General features: G+C 39.2%; 1 protein-coding gene across 3 annotated transcripts in view; it reads right to left on the bottom strand.

Annotated features, from left to right (window-relative positions):
- Positions 1-13,985: 13,985 nt before the first annotated feature.
- Ryk (receptor like tyrosine kinase) overlaps positions 13,986-19,714 on the bottom strand; it is a 66,363-nt gene continuing 60,634 nt past the window's right edge. For all 3 annotated transcript variants that reach the window (XM_010625490.1, XM_010625489.1, XM_010625488.2), the window contains 2 exons: positions 15,540-15,676; positions 13,986-14,673 (listed from right to left, as the gene is read on the bottom strand). In XM_010625490.1, coding sequence (XP_010623792.1) covers positions 14,562-14,673; positions 15,540-15,676 — 249 coding nt within the window. In that variant the 3' untranslated portion in view covers positions 13,986-14,561. The remainder of the gene's footprint in view (positions 14,674-15,539; positions 15,677-19,714) is intronic.

Genomic DNA, 19,714 nt, shown 5'->3' on the forward strand with positions numbered 1-19,714 from the left:
TTTAATGATATTACTCTAGAATGTTCTCTTTCCAGATGATGATTAAGATGCTAATAAAAAAAAATGGTGCCAGGTACCACAACAGCAACAGAACTTTGCTGTTTTCTGGATATTATTATTTTCTTTATATATTTTTTTGTTTTGTTTTGTTTTAATGCAATGTGCTGAATGTCTATAATTTTGTTCAGATGACTGCAGAACCTGGAAAAGATGTTGCTGCTATTAATGCATAACATACTATTATTAGTCTTTTTCTTTTCTTATTCTGTTGCATGCACAATGGAAATCATCATATTCCAGAAAGAGACCAGTTGGCTTGCTGGTGATGTTCTTTCCTATTATCTGCTTAATAGAGACGTTTGTGTGGAGGGAAGGATTTCACAATTTTTTTTATTTTTTATTTTTTTCCATGTGTAAAGTGGTAACACGTCATACTAAATATGAAAGGTCATAGGTACGTGATTTTCATTACAGAAACTAATAAAGTATTCTCTAAATAATGAAAAAAAAGAATAAGATAAGACTATAAGAGCAAGAAGCAATTTAAATATGTTCAGGGACCATTTTCATCTTCAGAATTAAGGATTATTTTAATCTTACATCATTGCCTTTTCTCTTTTACTTTCCTTTTTAGTTTTATTTTAGGATTCCCTATTTTTAATGTTCATACAGAGATTTCTTTAACTGAAATACTGAATAGTTTCTTTGGTGTGAAAAACTATAATAGTACACAGGATCCTAATGAGATAATTAATAATGTGAAATAGGAAGTAAAGGGCTAAAGGTGTAGGGAAAGTGGGAAGGGTGGGGGAAAGGTAATTAGGGAGAGGAAAAAAATATGAGAAACTGAAAAAATGGAAATAAAGTGCTTGTAAATAGGGAGGGGAGGAGGGGGTGAAGGGAGGGCAGGGACAAGGGGAAAAAATGAGAATCAAGACTTATTTTGTAAAGGTACAGAATCCCAGTGATGAATGTAATTGTATCGTATACCTAGATTATACCAATAAACTCAAAAAGAAAAAAAATAAAAAACCTGTTAAAATTTTTATGTTGGTTATTGAACTTGGATACACATTGAAGCAAACTAGGAAACTTCAAAAATACCAAATTCTGATATAATTATGCTAGGTTGTGGCCAAGACATCTTGAGTTTTAAACACAGAACTCTCTCTAGCTATTCTAACAACAGCAGTTGATCAACTACTGTACTAGGGAATTGTTCTAAATATGTGCTCTCCAGACCAGTAGCATCAGCATGAACTGTTAGAAATACCAATTTGGGGGCTCTATTCGGGACCTACTGAACTAGAAACATCAGTGCCCACTCAAGTTTGAGGACCACTGGTAGAACAGAGAAGGGAAGAGTAAATGAGGGCTAGAGAGTAAAAGGAGGGCCTGGACTTCCTGGGAACTGGGATGCATTCCAACCTAGCAGGAGAAAAGGCAGAAATGATGGAAACAAGTACACATGGGATTATGAATCTGGTGGCATAAAGGACCAAGTTTTCTTCTGAGTTTTCTATACACTTCAGAATAGTAAGATGAGGTTGACCGTGAGGAGGGGGAGAAGGGTTGTAAGGAAAAGCTTGAGAGAGAAGATAGTTATAATGAAACTGCCTAACAAAACTATGGGCCAATTTGAAGTATGATGTGTTGAATTAAAAAGGAAACTAGCAGCCCAGATATGTAATTTTCACCAGAGATGTGAATCTGCTCATACTAAACTGGGTCATAAAATGGCAACATCCATGTTCCTAAGTATCATTCAAGCTGTGTTTGAGAACACAGGTGTAGAGTCCTAGAACCTGACCTAAAATAACCTTGAGAGCCTGTTGGGACAAGGCATCTGTAATAACTGGTACCAAAGGAACACGAACAGAGCCTTGTGTGTGGACCTAGATTAGAAAGAGAGGTTCAGTTAGCCATTGTAGGATGAATCAGAATTATCCACAAGTTCTACCTGGGCTGGTGTAATGGGTGTGGATCATTCTACCAAGGCTCTCGGTTACAACCAATCAGCAATCAGTCAGCCTTCTGTCTTCCATGGTTCCATCCATTTCAACTCCTTCATTACTGGCCAGCGAGATGGCAGGTTTGAGTGTGCATCTTGTCACCTTGTCAGTTAACCTACAATAAAGCTCTTTCTCTTTGTAAAAGCTTTTTTTCAATCAGTTTCTACGCACACTGGGCATCAGCCAGCAAGTTCTTGCTTGACAATAGCTGGTATAGAATGAGATTTGGCCATGGGAATATGAGATGGCCATATGAGAGAGCTGAGTTTCTGCAGTGAATGACTAACACAGATCAAAGTGAGAAGAGAAGCTTAAGGTGAAAAGTAGTGAGATCATGTGATGAGAGGCTTGACAAGGGCTTGATGGAAAAGGCCAGTCATCCAAGTAGACTTACAGTCACCACAACTGGAGTCACATCCTCGGTGGAAGGATGGACTAGAACAACACATCCTTAGCAAAGGGAGGCAATGAAACATGTTTGTTTTGACCTGGGTTTTGGTGGTTAAGGAAAAGTCTCCACCAAGAACTAATAATCACAGGCCTGTAGTCCCATGAGGCAGTTTGTGCTTTAACAACTCTGTAGTCATGGTCCAGGGAAGCTACCAGCTGATGAGTTAGCATTAGAAGGAGTATAATGGGTTGGTTACTTGCTGGGCGTATGTGCTTAACACAGCCCCCACAGGATTTTGAGACACAAGGCCAGGAAGTCCAAATTTATGGAGCACATGAAAAAAAACCCTGTAAATGATAGTCAGCAAAGGCAGTTAAGACTTCTAAGAACCTCAAAAAATGGCATTAACAAGGCTAATTTTTTTTAAAAGCATGTTTACAATGATTTTTAAAAATACAATAAACCTATAAGTAACTACTTAGGTGAAAAGATTTTGAGAATAAAAAAGAAAGCTTTTATTAATTAAAAATATAACTATTGAACTTTAAACCCAAATGCTAACTGGAAGAACTGATGGATCCAAAGGCAGGTCATAGTTACCTGAATGCAGCATAGAAAGTTAAAAGGAGAAAAACTATTAAAGGAAAGTTAAGATTTACTGAAGATAGAAGAGGAAGGGGCCTTCAAAAGTATTTTTTCTTTTAATTATTAGGGTTTAATTAACCTACCAATAAGCTAATCCTATACTGAGCCTCATATTTTCTCCTAGATAATGGGATATGAATCAAATGTTTAATGTAGCAAGCACACTAGGTTAAAAAAGTGCATTTCCTTAGAACTTTAAAAATAAACTTCCAGTCAACTTTCTACTAACCTGTGCCAAGAGATGAGAAAGAATATTTGTTACAAAGGTGCTCTGTTCTTTCTAATTTCATTATGAAAAAAATGTTTTTAAATTTAAAAAAGATCGATGAACCTAATTTCCAGGAGAGGGAGATGAAGGAGGCCATTTATAATAAAACTGTCTTGGCAGTTGCTGGTGCCTCTCACAGGTCAGCCAACAGTGTCAACTTTGAGAATGACACGCTAGGCGATGCTCCTGCTGGTGAAATGGAGCAGTAAGGAGTTAGTGACATCTGGGTCATAGGCCGTTTCCTTAGTGGCTCATGGCCACAGGCTGCAGCCCAACCCTAGAAGGCGCCCTGTGGTCTCAGGTCTAGGTCCAGAGGTCAGGGCCATTGGGTTGAAGCTGCTACCGCGATTAGGAAAGTAATTCTTGAGATGCTGGCTAGACTGTGTAGATGAAGTAAATAAACGAACATTATGAAATAGATTTATGCAATACCATGGAGACACAGCTATGGAAAAAGCACTCTATCAGGATTCACATAAAAGCTCCCCATACACAGCTATCTCACTCTAGGTCAATGTTAAGGTTAAGTCCACCTCTCTCTTTTGGGATTTAGGAAACAGCTCTGTCTCTGGCATACCTTTCTCCAAGCGTTTTGAACATAAATGCATTCTTTTCCTGCCAGTAATAACTCTTGGAATAATTAATTCCATACGTGTATATTGTTCTGTAGGAAATAGTAGGATTACTTTTAGTCGTTGAGTACAACTGCTGTCCTGCTCCAAGAAATTATATCTAAGACACTAAAGGTTAAAGGAAATTGCAAAGGGGTGGGGTAGTCTTTCTTTTTTGGGGTGCTTATGATATATTACACACACACAGAGTTCACATGATTCTATGCATCCAGCCTGCCTGCTGCATCAAATATGAGGTATCTTCCTTTTTTTCAGCCACAGGGACCTTGAGGCCTATAGACCTCAACCAGAGAGCAGCAACTTCTCTTGTAGATACACCCCTGCCTCCAAGCCTCTGTCCAGTAAGTCTACTGTGACACTTCAGGGCTTGGTTGGTCTCCCGAGGCATGCTCCTCTCACCCACAACTTTCAAGACAGGGCGGGTTTGCTTCCAGTGCAACTTGACCTGAAGTTCCTGCCAGGCTTAGGGAGTCTCCAGCTGTCTGGGGAGTCAAGCTGTGCCACAAGTGTCCATGGTGATGATCCGAGGAGGCCTGTGGGGAGATGCATCCTCTGCCACAAGATGGCTCAGCAGTTGTGAAAATCACCTGGAGTTGGGAGGCTAGAGGGTGGCAGCTCCAGGTGTCCAGCAGGGGTGATGGAGGTCCAGCCCAAAAGGCAGTGATGGAGTAAAGAGGATAAAGAGACTTAGAAACAAACTTAGAAGCAGTGTCTTGAGTACAGGAGGGAGAAAAAAAAGGAACTAGGGCTGGTTGTCCCTTTACAAGTGGCACTGGATACTGCCATGTGAACTGAAGACTCATTTAAGTGCACCAGGGGAGCATGTGACATCCCCTGTGTTTTATTCTAGCCTTGGGGGACATCAGAGAAGACAGTAAATGTCCATTTTCATGACAACATGAATGTAAAAAAGGCCTCTGCACGTCTAAATGGGGGTGTGAGTGGTCATTTTCAGATGCCCTGGGGCCTTCTCCAAGGGAGCCAGGGGCAAAGCCTTGGCCCAGGACAGGGAACTGTGGAAGTCAGGACAGAGCACTCCAAACTCAGCCCCCTTCCTGGAGGCCTGGCCAACCTCTGTCACCATCCTGAGAATAGAAATCCACCTCCCTGACCTAACGAAAAAGGGTATTTTTTAATCTCTGAGGAAAATAAATATAGTTTTCCAAGAAACAGATTCTTAAGATGAAAAGAACTGGGTTTACAAATAAAAGTTTAGCAATGGAGAGAAAGCTGATTCCAGTCAATGCCCAAGGAGTTTCCATACTCTCGGTCATGCCCTGGGACTGAGGCTCAGAGATGCACTGTCTCTCACCACACCACAGGGACTAATTACAACACCAAATTCAAAGACAGCAAGGATGGTACTCAAACAGAGGGGCACATACATCCACTTGCCACACACAAACCCTGGCAACATTCTTGCCTCAAGAGCAGTGGCCCAAGCAGTTCCCCATTAGAGCAGGGGCTAGGGTCACTGATGTCACTGAAGAGGTCCTCACATGCTCCACCTTCCTAGGTCTCCCCAGGCCCCTAAGGAGAGCTCTCTGGGGCTGGTGTCTCAGTGCAGACACAGCTTCCGAACCTCCCCATCCCACACACTGTACTGTAACAGGATGGCCGTGTGTCCCACCACCAGCATACGGTGAGGACAGGACAGCTTCTTTCATTTCACCATTCTCCTAGCCTGCCACAGCTTCATTCTAGTTGAAGGAACACACTAATGACCAAATCCTCAACCAGCAGTTCAAATTCTTCAGCTATAGCACAGTTACTGTTTCTGAGTGGTAATATGAAAAAGCTAACTCAAACTCAAAACTCCTCCATAAAGCAAAGATAGAGCTGTTTCTTCACGGACCTCTGTTCCTACAGAAGCCTCGTTGCTACACCCAGCAGGAAGAGCATCCATTCCCCATTTGGCCTTCCTGCACTGTGACCTGATCAGCCAGCAGAAGCTAAGACGCTGGCTAGCTGTGATCTGGTGTGAAAAGGTGATGGGCTAAGATTGCATGCCTTGGAAATTTTATATGAAAACAAAGCAACTGCTAGGTAGTAACAGATATGTAGAGTACAGTTGGTTAGAGAGGCCAAAACTGGCCAGGTGTAAGCTTATTACAAACTATAAATGAACAGAGGAAAAGGTGTGCTGGTAGCCAGATAGAAACAGAGCAGGCAGTGAGAGGCTCGGGATCAACACCAGCTTCTTGAAAGGTGGGTACTGCAGGTGACAAGGAATTACCTGGGTTCATGTGACATAGGGCATGGTGCAACAATGCAGAGGGCAGTACATGAGGGCACAAGTGTGTGTGTGTGTGTGTGTGTGTGTGTGTGTAAAAACTGATTTAGTGTGGCAAGCAGAAAGTGTCAGGCTTTTTGACAGCCATTTAACCCTAGAATCTTCCCTTCTGCCACTCGTCTTTGTTACTGTGCCCTAATAATAGTAGCAAATGTTCACAGATCTGAAAAATAAAACAAACTTTATTCATTTGACAAATACACATTAACACACCGACTAATAGAGTTAGTCATCACTCTAATAAACTAAATCCCCTTCCTGGAAAAGCACCTCCTCTTCCTAAAACACATCAATATGAGGAGCCTATCTTCCATATTGTATCTGGGGTTATACTGAATTCAGTTTCCATAATTTGTTGTTTACTTGTTTGTGAGACAGGGTCTTGCTATATAGTTCAGGCTTGAGTTCACTGTGTAGGCCAGGCTGGCCTTGAACTTGCAGCAACCTTCCTGCTTCAGCCTCCTGAGTGCTGTGTGCCACCATGTCCAGCTTCCATAATTTGTAAAAGAATTAGGTTATAATCCTTTCATCTTTAAAAAGCAGTATTTTATAAAAGAGGTTGTGGAAAAAAACATTTATATCTACTTTTCAATCTCATGCTGTTTAAATGCACTTGAAGTGTTGCATCCTGTGGAACAGGAACAGGAACAAAGTTCCTTCCAGAGGGATATACAATGTATGTGCCAGAGGGTGAGGCTACAACAAAGGGATGCTGAGGAAGGTGAAGAGGTCCAAAGTGAGGAAAGAGAATGCAGGGGAAGCCCCTTGGCGTAGAGCTGGTCCAGGTTTCCAGGGAAGCCAGCCGGCTCCACTCTTCCTTTTCCTGCCTTCCCAGAAGAGATGAGGACGCTAAGGGAGTACTTACCGCAAGATTAGTCTGCCAAGCTGACCGAGAATGCCTGGTGGTCACACAGAACTGACCCTCTCCTTTCAGCTAAGTCATCTGTGACTTCGTTAGGGGAGGAAGGCCAGGCTGGGCCAGGATACTGCCTAGAGGTCCCAACACAAAACTCAACATAGAGGTACCAGGTAGTGCACTTCCTGATGAAGACATTGTGGTCACATAAAATCCATTCTGGCTGAACTAAGCTGGTATAGAAGAACTTTATTCAGAGTATTAACTGGTGATTTTCTGCAGCCAGGACCCAGGACCAATTCCTCTTCATGCCCACCAAAGTCTCTAGCACAGTAGCTTGGTATATAATTTATATAGTCAGTGTCTAAAGTGTTAAGTATATATTAAGTAATTTTATGAGCAAGTAGTGTTAATTTAAAGGTTAACAAGCTTTAAAAGGTTAATTAGCTTTAAAAAGCTAATAAGGGAAAAGAAAAAAAATGAGAAAATGAAAAAATGGAAATGAAGTGTTTGTAAAGGGGGAGGGGAGGAGGGGAGTGAAGGGAGGGCAGGGACAAGGGGAAAAAATGAGAACCAAGACCTGTCATGTAAAGGTACACGATCCCAATAATCAATGTAACTGTACTGTATACCTAAAATATACCAATAAACTCATGAGGAAAAAAAATTAAAAAAAAAAAGGTTAACAAACCTCACATGAATGCAAATAAAGACATATAAAATACAACCCAGTAAATTCATGTGGCACACATTAAATGTTTAAGTTCTTTCATTTCTCTGGTGACACACAGCCAATATCTGACTTAAGTCCAAAGGCCTAGGTAGTCATATCACGAAGCTAAAGCAAAGGCACCTGTGGCAGAAGCTACTGCATGCCTAGCACAGAGAAGATGACTTCACAGGCCAAATCTATAAAGTGGCAGTGCAATTATGGCCTGATACAATACAGTAGGGCCAGAGGCCAAAGTAATAGGACTCACAACAGAACAGTAGAGTTTTCTGGACAAAGGCCTAAACGCAAAAAGTTTGGGTGGTAATCCTTACCAGGCTTTCTCAAGTCTCACCAATCTAAAACTCAAGTTGACCAAGCATTCCTTATAGTCACTAACACTCTTCACATAGTATTCCCTCTCCCCTGCAGAACTTTTAAAGCAATAAATATATTGCTGAAGGGTACCAAGTACCACAGCTAGTCCAAGTACCAAAGCTAGTCCAGCCAGCAGACCTTGCTAGCTGCAATAGCGGCTCCCCGATCCTTAACAATGGAAGCCCTATTGTGTTCAGGTGAGAATGTGATAAAATAAAAAGCTCAATTACATCAGTGTGTATCCACTAATAAATTAGTTGTACATCCTTGCAGTGCAATAATTTTGGGCAATATAAAAATGAAATAGGGGCTGGCAAATCAGGCCCGGGATGCAGAGTGGCTGTGCCTGATGGCGCGTCTGACGCGAGCTCGGGTGAGGTAATGAGTAGGGGGCGACAGTCAGGGGTGGTGGAGGAGGTGGCGGTGAATCACTTATAAATGGTGCCCAAGCAGGACCTGAAGCCCAAGTTCCAGGAGAGGGAATGAGTACTGTGCTTTCATGGGCCTCTTCGTTATGAAGCAAAGTGTGTAAAGGTTGCCATGAAAGAAATACCGATCATGCTACAACACAGAAGAATTTTGAAAATCGATGTTAAGGGAAAGAAGTCAGATATGAAAGTTCACATACTATATAATTCTATGTATATGAAAGGTCCAGAACAGACACGCCTATAGAGACATTGAGTAGAGTAGTGGTTGCTTAGGGCTGAGGGAAGAAGAATTAGGAGTGACTGCAAGTGGGTATGAGGTTTCTTTTAGGAGTAATAAAACTGAATTAGATTATGGTTGAAAATCGCACAACTACAAATATAACCAAAATCACTGGATTATACACTTTAAATGGGTGACATATGGATTATGTCTCAATAAACTTTTAAAAAATCCAACAAAATCTAATTCCCTGGGATGTCTAATAGCTTGGAGTATCCAGGGCTTCCATTCTGGCTCCTAATATATTGATGGTAACAAACTACAGGAAAGTTAGTTGTTTCTTCATAAAAAGAGACCAAGCCTGGCTCCTCTTTCTCAATGTTATAGGAGAAAAATAAAACTGTACAGTTAGCCTTCTGTATCTGTGGGTTCCACATCTGTGGATTCAACTAACCTCAGATCAAACATACTTGGAAAAACTGTGTCTGTACTTAACATGTACAGATTTTTGTCTCATCATCGTTCCCTAAAATACAGCATAAGAAATATTTACATCACATTTACATTGCATTAGGTATTTTATGTAACCTAAAGATGATTTAAACATACAAATACTATGCCATTCTATATGAGGAACTTAGCTGGAACACTTCCCTAGATACAGAAGGATAATAATTTGGTTATGAGATTATAGCTGGATCTTTGTCACTTGCAGCCACAGGCTGCCCCCCATGATGCAAGCTGATCTAATATCAATCTGCCCTTTTTCTTGGAGCCAAGAAAGCAAAAAGAAAAAAAGTGGTCTCAGAAACATGTAAAAAAAAAAAGTTGAGCCCAAATGGAACCTTCAGGCATTGTGAAGTTAACCTTATTTTCAAACCATATATGTTTTCCCAATTTTGAAATATCCCTGGAGGAGTCCTTACCCACCTAAAAACAAATAATTCAAAATGTTTTATTTTTGAAATACTGATTAACCAGTATGCTTGGTCTTGTCCTTTATTCACCTTGTTTACATTAATTTCCATAGAAACCACGCATCATCTTTACCTCGACTGATTACCAAAAATAAAATTCAGTGCCGGGGACTGTCCAGCGCCTGTTGGTTACACTGGCCATTGGTCGTTCTGGCACCCCGCTTTCTCTCTCTTCCTTCTGCCTCTTAGTGCACACTGGGCTGGAACCTGACTACAAGTCTCTAATGTAAAGTAAAATCCCATCTTAACTCGGGCAGAGAGCAATTCTTGGAGACAAGGTTGAAAAGCAACCACAAAACCTGGAGGAAAGGAACCAGATTGTGGGAAGTCTTCTGGGAACCTAGGAAGGGGCAGAGCACAGCATTCCTAGAGAAGGCACCACACACGCAAAGGAAAGGACACATCAAACAGCACAAGGCATTCCAGCAGGGAGCAGGGAGTTAGCAAAGGACAAAGGGTGACTGTGTATCCAGGAGTTCAGAACTCTGAAGGATTTGGGGACCTGCTGAAGGTCATAAGGCAGGACAGCAGCTCAGTTTTAGGAAGTGTTCCCCTGGCAGTGCTGGATGGACAGGTAAAAGGCAAAGGCCAGCCAGGGAGGCAACTCACATTCTTCCTGTGGTAGACTAAGCTGCTAGCCTGTCCTAAGTAAAAACCAAACAGCCTCCATGTTGACCCGCTGATCACCCCACCACCACAGTTGTGTCGTTACCCATGACAACGGGTTTGCGCAGACAAGTGACCTGATCCATTACATAGTAACATTGTGTTACACTATTGTTACATTCTCCTCCCAAAGTTTATGGTTAACTATTTCCTCTTACAATTTTGCGGTTTTTGCCTTTATAAACTGCCTGTATCTGCAAATAAATGAGACCTTGACAACTCTTTGCTTGGTCTCCTTCTTTCCGCGCCCCTCTTGTCTCATTTCCAGGTACTTCCCCTTCTCGAGCTCTGCCAATTACTGACCCCGCGGGCCGGGGCATCTTCCCCCAATAAAAATGCGACCTTTACTGCAACCAAAGGAACTGGAGCCCAGAATAGAAGCTTTTATGCCTGTGGACCACATGGCAAGAAAGAGAAGTGCCCCATAACCAAAAGGGATTTTTCTCCTCTATTGGTTCATCCTACTGCCTGTGAACATTCTCTGGGGCTGCATCTTCATCTCCACAGGAATACACTTTCCCCTGGCCCCACCCTAAACTCTTCGATCTTCTCTGGTTGTTGCTGCCAAACTTTTTGATTGTGTAGACTACAGCAGGGTCTCTACTTCCCCACCTTGCACCTACACATGAACTTGCTCCACTGCCTGTTTCTGACAGCAAATGGACTGTCAAATCCCATGAGCCTTCTCTCTCCATTTTAAATACTCTTCTCTAGACTCACACACCACCTCACTTTACTGTTTCTGCCATTGCTCTGGCCAAGTACTGTGGCTTCTTTTCAGTATTTTTGTTCTGTTCTTCCTTCACTAGATCCCTAAACGATGGAGTAGTCCAAAAACTCCTCACATACTCTCCCAAGACAAATACATCTAGCACCATGGCACAGAGGTGGTCCTTATTACTATTTGTAAATTTTATGAGCTCTCTTCCCTGAGTGGCAGACAGTCATCAACTGATCCAAAACTTCCAATTAGATAATCAATGTAGCAAATTACTGGTAACCCTGCAAAAAGTTCTAGATTTTTCCATCTCAGGATGTACTTGGCCATACAACTGGATGCTCAATCCCAAACCAACTAGTCATCCTTGACTATCTTTCCCATCCTTATTCAATGCATCAATCTGTTATTTTCAAAATGTGTCTCCAATCTACCCCTACTTACCATCTCCTCCACCACCCCAACAAGTTCAAATCACTACCTTTTCTTTCTTGGATTATCCAAATGCTTCTTAAAAGGAGTCATTACTTCTACCCTTGTTTCGCTACAACTCAATCTTCAGATGAGCTAGGTCAATGTTTCTAAAATGAAAATTGAGGGCTGGGAATTTGGCTCAGCAATTCTGCCGCCTGCCTTGCAAGCGCAAGGTCCCAAGTTCAGTCGCTGGTACACCCCAAAAAATAACATTAAAATTGAATCATGTCACTCTTATCTGAAAAATCTTTGGATCAATTATTGTACGTCGAATACAATGTAGATGTGTCCCATGGCTTACAAGAGCTGGCTGTCTTCTTGAATTTCTCAGACTTCATCTGGTTCTATTCCCTTTCCTACTGCATTCAAGCCACGTTAGCCTCCTTTATCTCCTTCCAACAGCAGCAGATGGAGGATGGAGGAGAAGCACTTAGCTTGGAGGGTAGTTTCTTTCTGCTTCAAGGCTTCTACAATTATGTCCCTTTAGCTTGGATCTTCTCACAGTTGACTTTTGTCATTCAACTCTCAATTCAAATACTCAATGTGCAAAGAAGCCAGCTATGACATCTGAAATTATTCTCATACTGCTGTATAAATTCTATTGCAGTATTTAGCAAAATTTTGTGAATGTTCATTATCTGTTTCACCTATATAGAATGTGAGATATTAAAATGGAGGAATGTTATCTGTCTTGCTCCCTACATATCCTGAAATCTGAGAATACAGTTGGCACTCAAGAGACATACTGAATGAATACCTCAATCCTCCTTGCATCTAAAATCCTTACAATGGGACTGTTTTAAGAAAAGACAGAATATAGTGGACATTTAGATAACAAGACCCAGTTTACATAACATTAATGCTTTGTCAATTTCTTTGCTATTAAAATTACATTTTCTACAAAATCTGTCCAGTAATATTTGCTATCTGTGACAAAACCACTGAAAGAGGGCCAGCTATGGAATCCTTATAACTATTATTTTCTTTCCTATGTCAATGTTTCCTACTAACTCAGCAAGAAAAATCTACTAAAACATACATACATACATAAAATAAAAGAGCTTATAAATACAAAAAGGCAAGTTTAAAGGCACCATAATAACCCTGGGAGACTGAGAGCACTTAACTGGGGACCAAGTCAGATGTCAGCTCGTTTATCTTCTTAACAGCTCTATTTAACTGTTATTATATACTCACTTGCACATACAAAAGAATGAGCTGAATGTTAGAAGAGTTGTGAGAGCTGAATGACTCTATGCTAAGTAATTATTTGTTGACTGATGCTTCCCAAGAATGTAAGTTATGAACAAAAGCATCTGTAACTTACAAATGGCTCAAAGGAGCTTCTTTTGAAACCAGCCATTTGGGGACTGTATATTTCATAAAACCGAAGCACCAGTGTTAATAAACCATACACAGAAAATCATGCTCTTGGGTTGCATGTACTTTTTTCCAGATGTATTGCTGACTAAAAAAGCTTTTTTTTTTGGTACCAGAGATCGAACTCAGAACCTAACGCTTGTGAGGCAGGCAACCAAACCACTGAGCTAAATCCCCGGCCCCAAAAAACTTATTTAAAAACAGCCAACACCTCCAACTGCCACACATTATCCTCCTGTATACTCTAAATGGCAAGGAAAGGCAGGTACATTTATTTTTCCATTCCACTCTACCTTAGGACAATTAAAACTGAGTATATATACATGTATACCTCTTATTTAATGGCTCTAAAGAAATGATTCCAATGTTTTACCGGATCCTGGAAGCTGAGCAGGTTCAGCTGTCGTTTTTAGGGCTTTGGAACTGAGTGAAACACTCATAAAATAAAACATGACCCTCTAGGTATTGCATTTTCAAAGACACAACCACCAGTCATGCATTACGAATAATATTTTCAATACTGCCATAATATAAAACAAATCCTTTATTTTTCAAGTTTTTAAAAAACAATTTTACACTTAAGCCAGCCTCAAAGATAAGCACAAAATTTATCAGTTTACAATTAAAAAAAACAAAAACAAACCACAACTCAAGCACCTATTCTGTGCATAGCACTTATTCTAGGTGCAATAAAAGGGAATCATAACCTTAGAAATGAGGTTTCACTTTCTAGAATTACATTCTGTCCTTTCCCAGAGAGTAAAAATAAATAAAATTGCCATTACTCCTACTATTCTGCCTCAAACCCACTTCTGACTCACAGGAAAGTAAATTTCTAACAAATTTAAGATGTAAGGAACCAGCTCCTGTTTCCCCCAAAATAAGAAAGCAGAATTCCTTTTCATTAAAAAAATTTTTTAAAAATTTCATGCAAGGGCAATTTGTTTCTAGTATTTTCAAAAATTCTTTTTTCTCTCTAGTTTTTGTTTTTCTCCCTCCAGTATTGCCTTTTCTAGAACAAGGTAAATCAGACATCTTTTTCTGCTGCTTTTTCTTTTCTAAGAAAAGTACTGCATCCTGAAGACAAACCATTCCCAAGAGTAGTGATAAAAATAATATTAAAACAACTTTAAAGGTAAGTCACCTACATTACCTTGTTGAAGTAAAAACACAAAAAGCAGTTGGCACTAAGACAGCTATTCCAAATATGTGTCTAAACAATTTTAAAAACTGCTTATTTATTTAGTAAGAATGCACCCTTAGTCCAAAGTAACTATGTTTTAAAAAATTTTTGGCCCAACAATTTACAAAACCCCTTTTATTTCAACTTAATAAAAATGATACCTAGAAAATATTCCACATTATTAAGTCTATCTTTAAAAAAGTTCAGATTCTAAAGCATTCCTAAGGCACAGTGTTCTGGAAGACAAATGTGCTTCTGCTGGCATCGTGTTACACATGAGGTGCCATGGCAGGAACCGTCCTCTGATGCTGTGGGACCGGGAGAGAAATCAGACGTAGGCTCCCAGGGCGGCGTGGAACTCTGTGAGACACTGGACCAGCTGCTGAAACTTGGGCCTCTCCTCTGGATCTAAGGCCCAGCAACAGGCCATCACAGCAAATCTGTAGTGACAATGGAAAATGTTGCTACTAAAACGACTCTTTATCTTTTAGTGAATTTGATAGCAATTTTGTTTTGTTTAAACACAAATATGCAAAATATATTAAATGTGATTAACTGTACTATGTTTTGGCAATTCTAAATTGAAAAACTAAAATTAGTTATTTGAATTATATATGCAGATTTCAATTCCTTATCAGAGGATACCAAATTATCTCAGCAAATAACAAGTTCATGGAAATACATAAAACACAATCAAATAACGTGAATTATCTTAATATTTAAGTTCTGATACGAAAAACTCACACAAAGTTTTACCTAAGGCCTAAGAACCCTAAATCTACATCAAACCTTACTCTGGTATAGAAGCCTTCGGGGGTTCTAAAGACTACACTCATCTGTGCACTCACTTATCCCACCAGCCTCCTGCCCACCCCACTTCCACAAAATGGAAGATCAGCTACATGATGAAAACAGAAGACAGAAAGCAACTACGCCCTCACTAGCACAGAGCATCTTCCTTTTGTGCCAATGAATACCTGGCAAGTCAAGGTGAATGTGAGAAAGGCTTTCCTAAGGACTGTACTCTTCCATTTACACAAGTCAGGTAACAGCATTCAGTCTGCTCACTGTGTACATTAGTCTCTCACACTAATTTATGGTGTTTAGATTACACAATATAAATATGTCAAGCAAGGAAAAGAGTGAATAAATCTAATTTTGTAGTTCTCTGCAAATCTAATTCAAGCCCGAGGAGTCATTATTCTCAAAAGGGATCTCTGTACAACCATGGACACTTGTTCTTTTGCTTTTATAACAATATACTATATGAAATGAGATTCATGTGCTCACACTCTGAAAAACTCACAATTCATCAGGACAGTTGATTGGCTGGGCTATTCGGTAACCATCTTTCAGGTATGCAGCCATCTCAAAGGGGTCAATGTCCACATAGGGCGTCTGGCCCAGAGTCATAAGCTCCCACAGTGTCACTCCAAAGGCCCACTAGGAAAGGAGCAGAAACACAATGAAGAAACATTTAAAAATGTTGCCTGGGTGCTGCTGCTGCCTTCAGCCAGATATAAGTAAAAAATATCAGTTCAACTAATTCTTAAGGAAAGAAAAATAATACTTATTTATAAAAAGAAATCTCTTATATCAAGTTAGTTTCTCTTGCTGGGAAAGAAAACAGGTATTTCAGTGAATGCATCCTTTAATGTAAATATTAGTATTATATATTCTAAGTACTGAGATTTATCGGAAGAAGTTTTCTATTGATTGTGATATATAACCCCAAACCATGAATTATACCTAAGATTTTCTCAATATAAAAATTGATAACTTTAAAAACTGTGGCCTGTTTACACAATTGAGAAATGGAAAATGAATGACTTCAGCCTAAATGAAAATAAGAAAATCCTGAGAAAGAGAAATATACAAAATTATGTAAAATAAAGTCATAGGTATGTAATTTTGGGGTCTCATATGTGCAAAGCACTTGCTGTAACACTGGACAACATCTCTAGCTGTTTATTTTAAAGCTGTATAATTAACCTATAAAAATCCTAAAAATTATCTTCCAATCTTGCTCAAGTAAAAGATTAGCCTATTTAAAATCAGCATATGAACTATCAGTAGGAGTACACATCATAAGCAGTGACAACAGTTCCTATTTATGGACTGATCCAGGCTCCCCAGTATGGCTCAGCCCTGGATGCACTATCCTGGAGAAGGAATGGAAGACAGGCAACACTTCTACACAGAGCTGCTGCGACATGTGAACCCCAAACTCTCAACTAAGGTTGGGTATGGAAGGAGATACATGTGAGTCACTGTGTGTTTATAAATTCCTATAAGTTCTAGGGATTTTTAAACTTTTATCACACTAAACTTTCACAATGCACCCTGAAAATAATTCACTAGTAGCTCAATTTTACAAGGTGAAGAAACTGAAGCTCAGATTAATGGCTTGCCCTAAAATGCCTTTTTTAATAACTGAAAGGAAAAAAGAAAAACAAATAATAAATACATTCGTTTACAAATACTAAGCATAGTGCATTACATTTTTTCTTAAAAAGTTACTAAAAATCTAAAAAAAAAAACCCTAAAAAGTCTAGAAAAACTCTATAAAATGTAAATTCTTAAAGAAGCTTTATCCAAGTTGACCATCCCTAGTCCAAATCCACAATCTGAAATGCCCCCAAATCCAACACTCTTTGTGGGAAGACAGGACACCACAAGTGGAAAATTCTACATCATGAATGTGTTTCATGCACATTTATTAAATATAATACATAAAATTGACTTCAGGCTATCTTATCTGTAAAAGGTGTACATAAAACAGGAAGATTTCATGTTTAGATTTGGGTTCCGTCCCCAAGATATTTCAATATGTAAGTGCAAATAATTCAAAAATCTGAAAAAAAAATTAAAATTCAAGGGACTTTTAGTCCTAAGCATTTCCGATATGGGATGCTCAACCTGTATTAGCCAAAAAAGGCCACATTTCTTACCATAATTTATGAAACAAGAAAATAATGGACTGACGTTTATAAAACATTTTGAAATTGTAAATTGAGAAATACAAGTCAAAACATACTTCAAAAAGAAACACAAAATACTGCATTCTCTTAACAAAAGCAGACCTGTTCTAAGACCCAAGAGCACTGTTCATGTGGAAAAACAACAACAACAACAACAAACTAGATGAGAATATGGATCTACAGAAAGAATGAAGAATGCTGAAAATATGTGGGTAACAGTAAAAGTGTTTCTCCCCTCAATTTAAAAATTTCTTTAAGATTATTTAAAGAAAAAATAGCTGTGTACTATGGGGTTTATAATATATAGAGATGTAAACTACATGTCTACAACAGAATAAAGGATAGAATGGAATGAACAGAGAAATACGTAGTAAGGTGCTTACATTAAAAATGAAGTGGTAGACACCTGTTCCTCTGACAAAGGTCTACTATCTAGAATATATAAAGAACTTAGAAAAATCAGACTTGCAAATTTAAAGACCCAATCCAAAAATGGGCATATGAAATGAATAGGCATTTCTCAGACAGTGAAGTAGAAACAACAAATAAAAATATGAAAAACAGTTCACCATTGCTTGCTGGTCATTAGAGAGATGCAAATGAAAACAATGCTGAGATTCCATCTCACCCCAGAAAGAATGGCTGCTATCATGAAATCAACCAGTAACAAATGCTGGCAGGGCAGTGGATAAAAAAAACAAAACAAAAAAAACACTTCTCCACTGTTGATGGGAGTGTAGACTGGTGCAACCATTGTGGGAATCAATATGGAGATTAAAAAACTAGGATTAGAGATCCCATTATTTAACCCAGCTATTCCCCTGCTGGGTTTCTCCCCAAAAGAATTAAAAGAATCATACCACAGTGATAATCCATATCTATACTGACAATTTGTAATAGCTAAAACTTGGAAACAGCCAACTGCCCATCAACTGGAGACCAGATAAAGATGTGTTTTTTAAAAAATAAAATGAAGTACTACTCAGCCATAAAAAATGAGAAATTAAGAGACATCTGAGCTAAATGGATGCACAATGAGGCCGTACTCTTAAGTGAAATAAATAGGACAAATGTGTAAATCCTGAATAGTTTCTCTGGTCTGAAAAACTAAAGGTGTAAATAAGGATCAAAATGTATAATTGATAATGTGAAAGAGGAAGAAAAGTTCCAAAGGGGCAGGATAAGTTGGAGGGGTAGGGAAAAGGAAAGGAATAAATATGAACAAAGGAAAAAAATGGAAACAAAGTCTTTGAAAATAGGGAGGGGTTGAGGGGTTGGAGGGAGGGCAGGGGAATGGGGAGAAAATAAGAATCAAGATATATCATATACAGGTACAAATTCCCAATGATGAATGTCATCACACTTTATATCTAAAATGTACCAATTAACCTAATGAATAAAAAACATTTTTTTAAAAAAATGAAGTGGTAGAATATTTTGAAAACAAAAGGTATACATTGTAAACTCACAATCCTTTTCTTAACTTCAGCACTTCTGTCATGATAGCATTACTGCACAGGGTCTGTCCTGTGTATTACAGAATATTTAACAGCATCTCTGGGCTCTACCCAATAGATGCCACTAACATATTATCCAAGTTGTGACAACCAAAAGCTGTTACTCTGCCCTGCTTGGGGTAGGGGGCAAAACTGTCCCCAGGGGAGAATCACTGAGGTAGATGGAACAAAGAACATAAAATTAACATCAGGAATAAAAGATGATCATTTCGGATTCTATGGACACCTAAAAAATTTCAATTCTGAAAAATTCAATTTTATACTAATAAATTCCATAATTTAGATGAAGCAAACTATTTTTGTATACAAATTACAAAAACAGACACAAGAGCAAACAATCCATACAACCCTATCTATATTCATTAAAGAAGTTAAATTTACACATAGAAAATGTTCCACAAAGAGAAATTCGCATCCTATTTCACTGGTGAATTTTATTATATTTTAAAGAAATAATGTAAGTATTAGCTTTCTAAGGCTACCATAATAAAATATCACAAACCAGTGGCTCAAACAACAGACATTTTCTGTCCCACACTTCTAGAGACTAGAAATTCATAATAAGGTGCTGGCAGGGCTCTGCCTCTGTATCCTGCAGAGAGATGGCTTCCTCACCTCTTCCAAGTCCCAGAGACCTCAGTGTTCCTTGGTTGGCAGTGTAGCACGTCAGTCTCTGCCTGTCTTCACACAACATGCTCACCTCAACTGTTGTACTTTTTTCTCCTCCCCTTAGGATACAGTCATGCTGGATCGGAGTTTACCCCAACAGAATATGACCTCACCTGAACAGTGCATCCGTAGTGAGCCTATTTCCAGTAAGGTCCACAATCTGAGGTTCTGGGGATTAATGGGGGAGGGGGACAATTCAACGTGTGCAGTGAGCTACATAATCCTATACAAACTCTTTCAGAGAATGCAGGAGGAAATACTACCCAATCATTTTAAGCACAGCCTTACCATAAATACCAAAACCAAGGGGTCTG

The sequence above is a fragment of the Fukomys damarensis genome, unplaced genomic scaffold (assembly GCF_012274545.1).
Source record: "Fukomys damarensis isolate Sample0158 unplaced genomic scaffold, DMR_v1.0_HiC HiC_scaffold_37, whole genome shotgun sequence".
NCBI classification, from domain to species: Eukaryota; Metazoa; Chordata; class Mammalia; order Rodentia; family Bathyergidae; genus Fukomys; species Fukomys damarensis.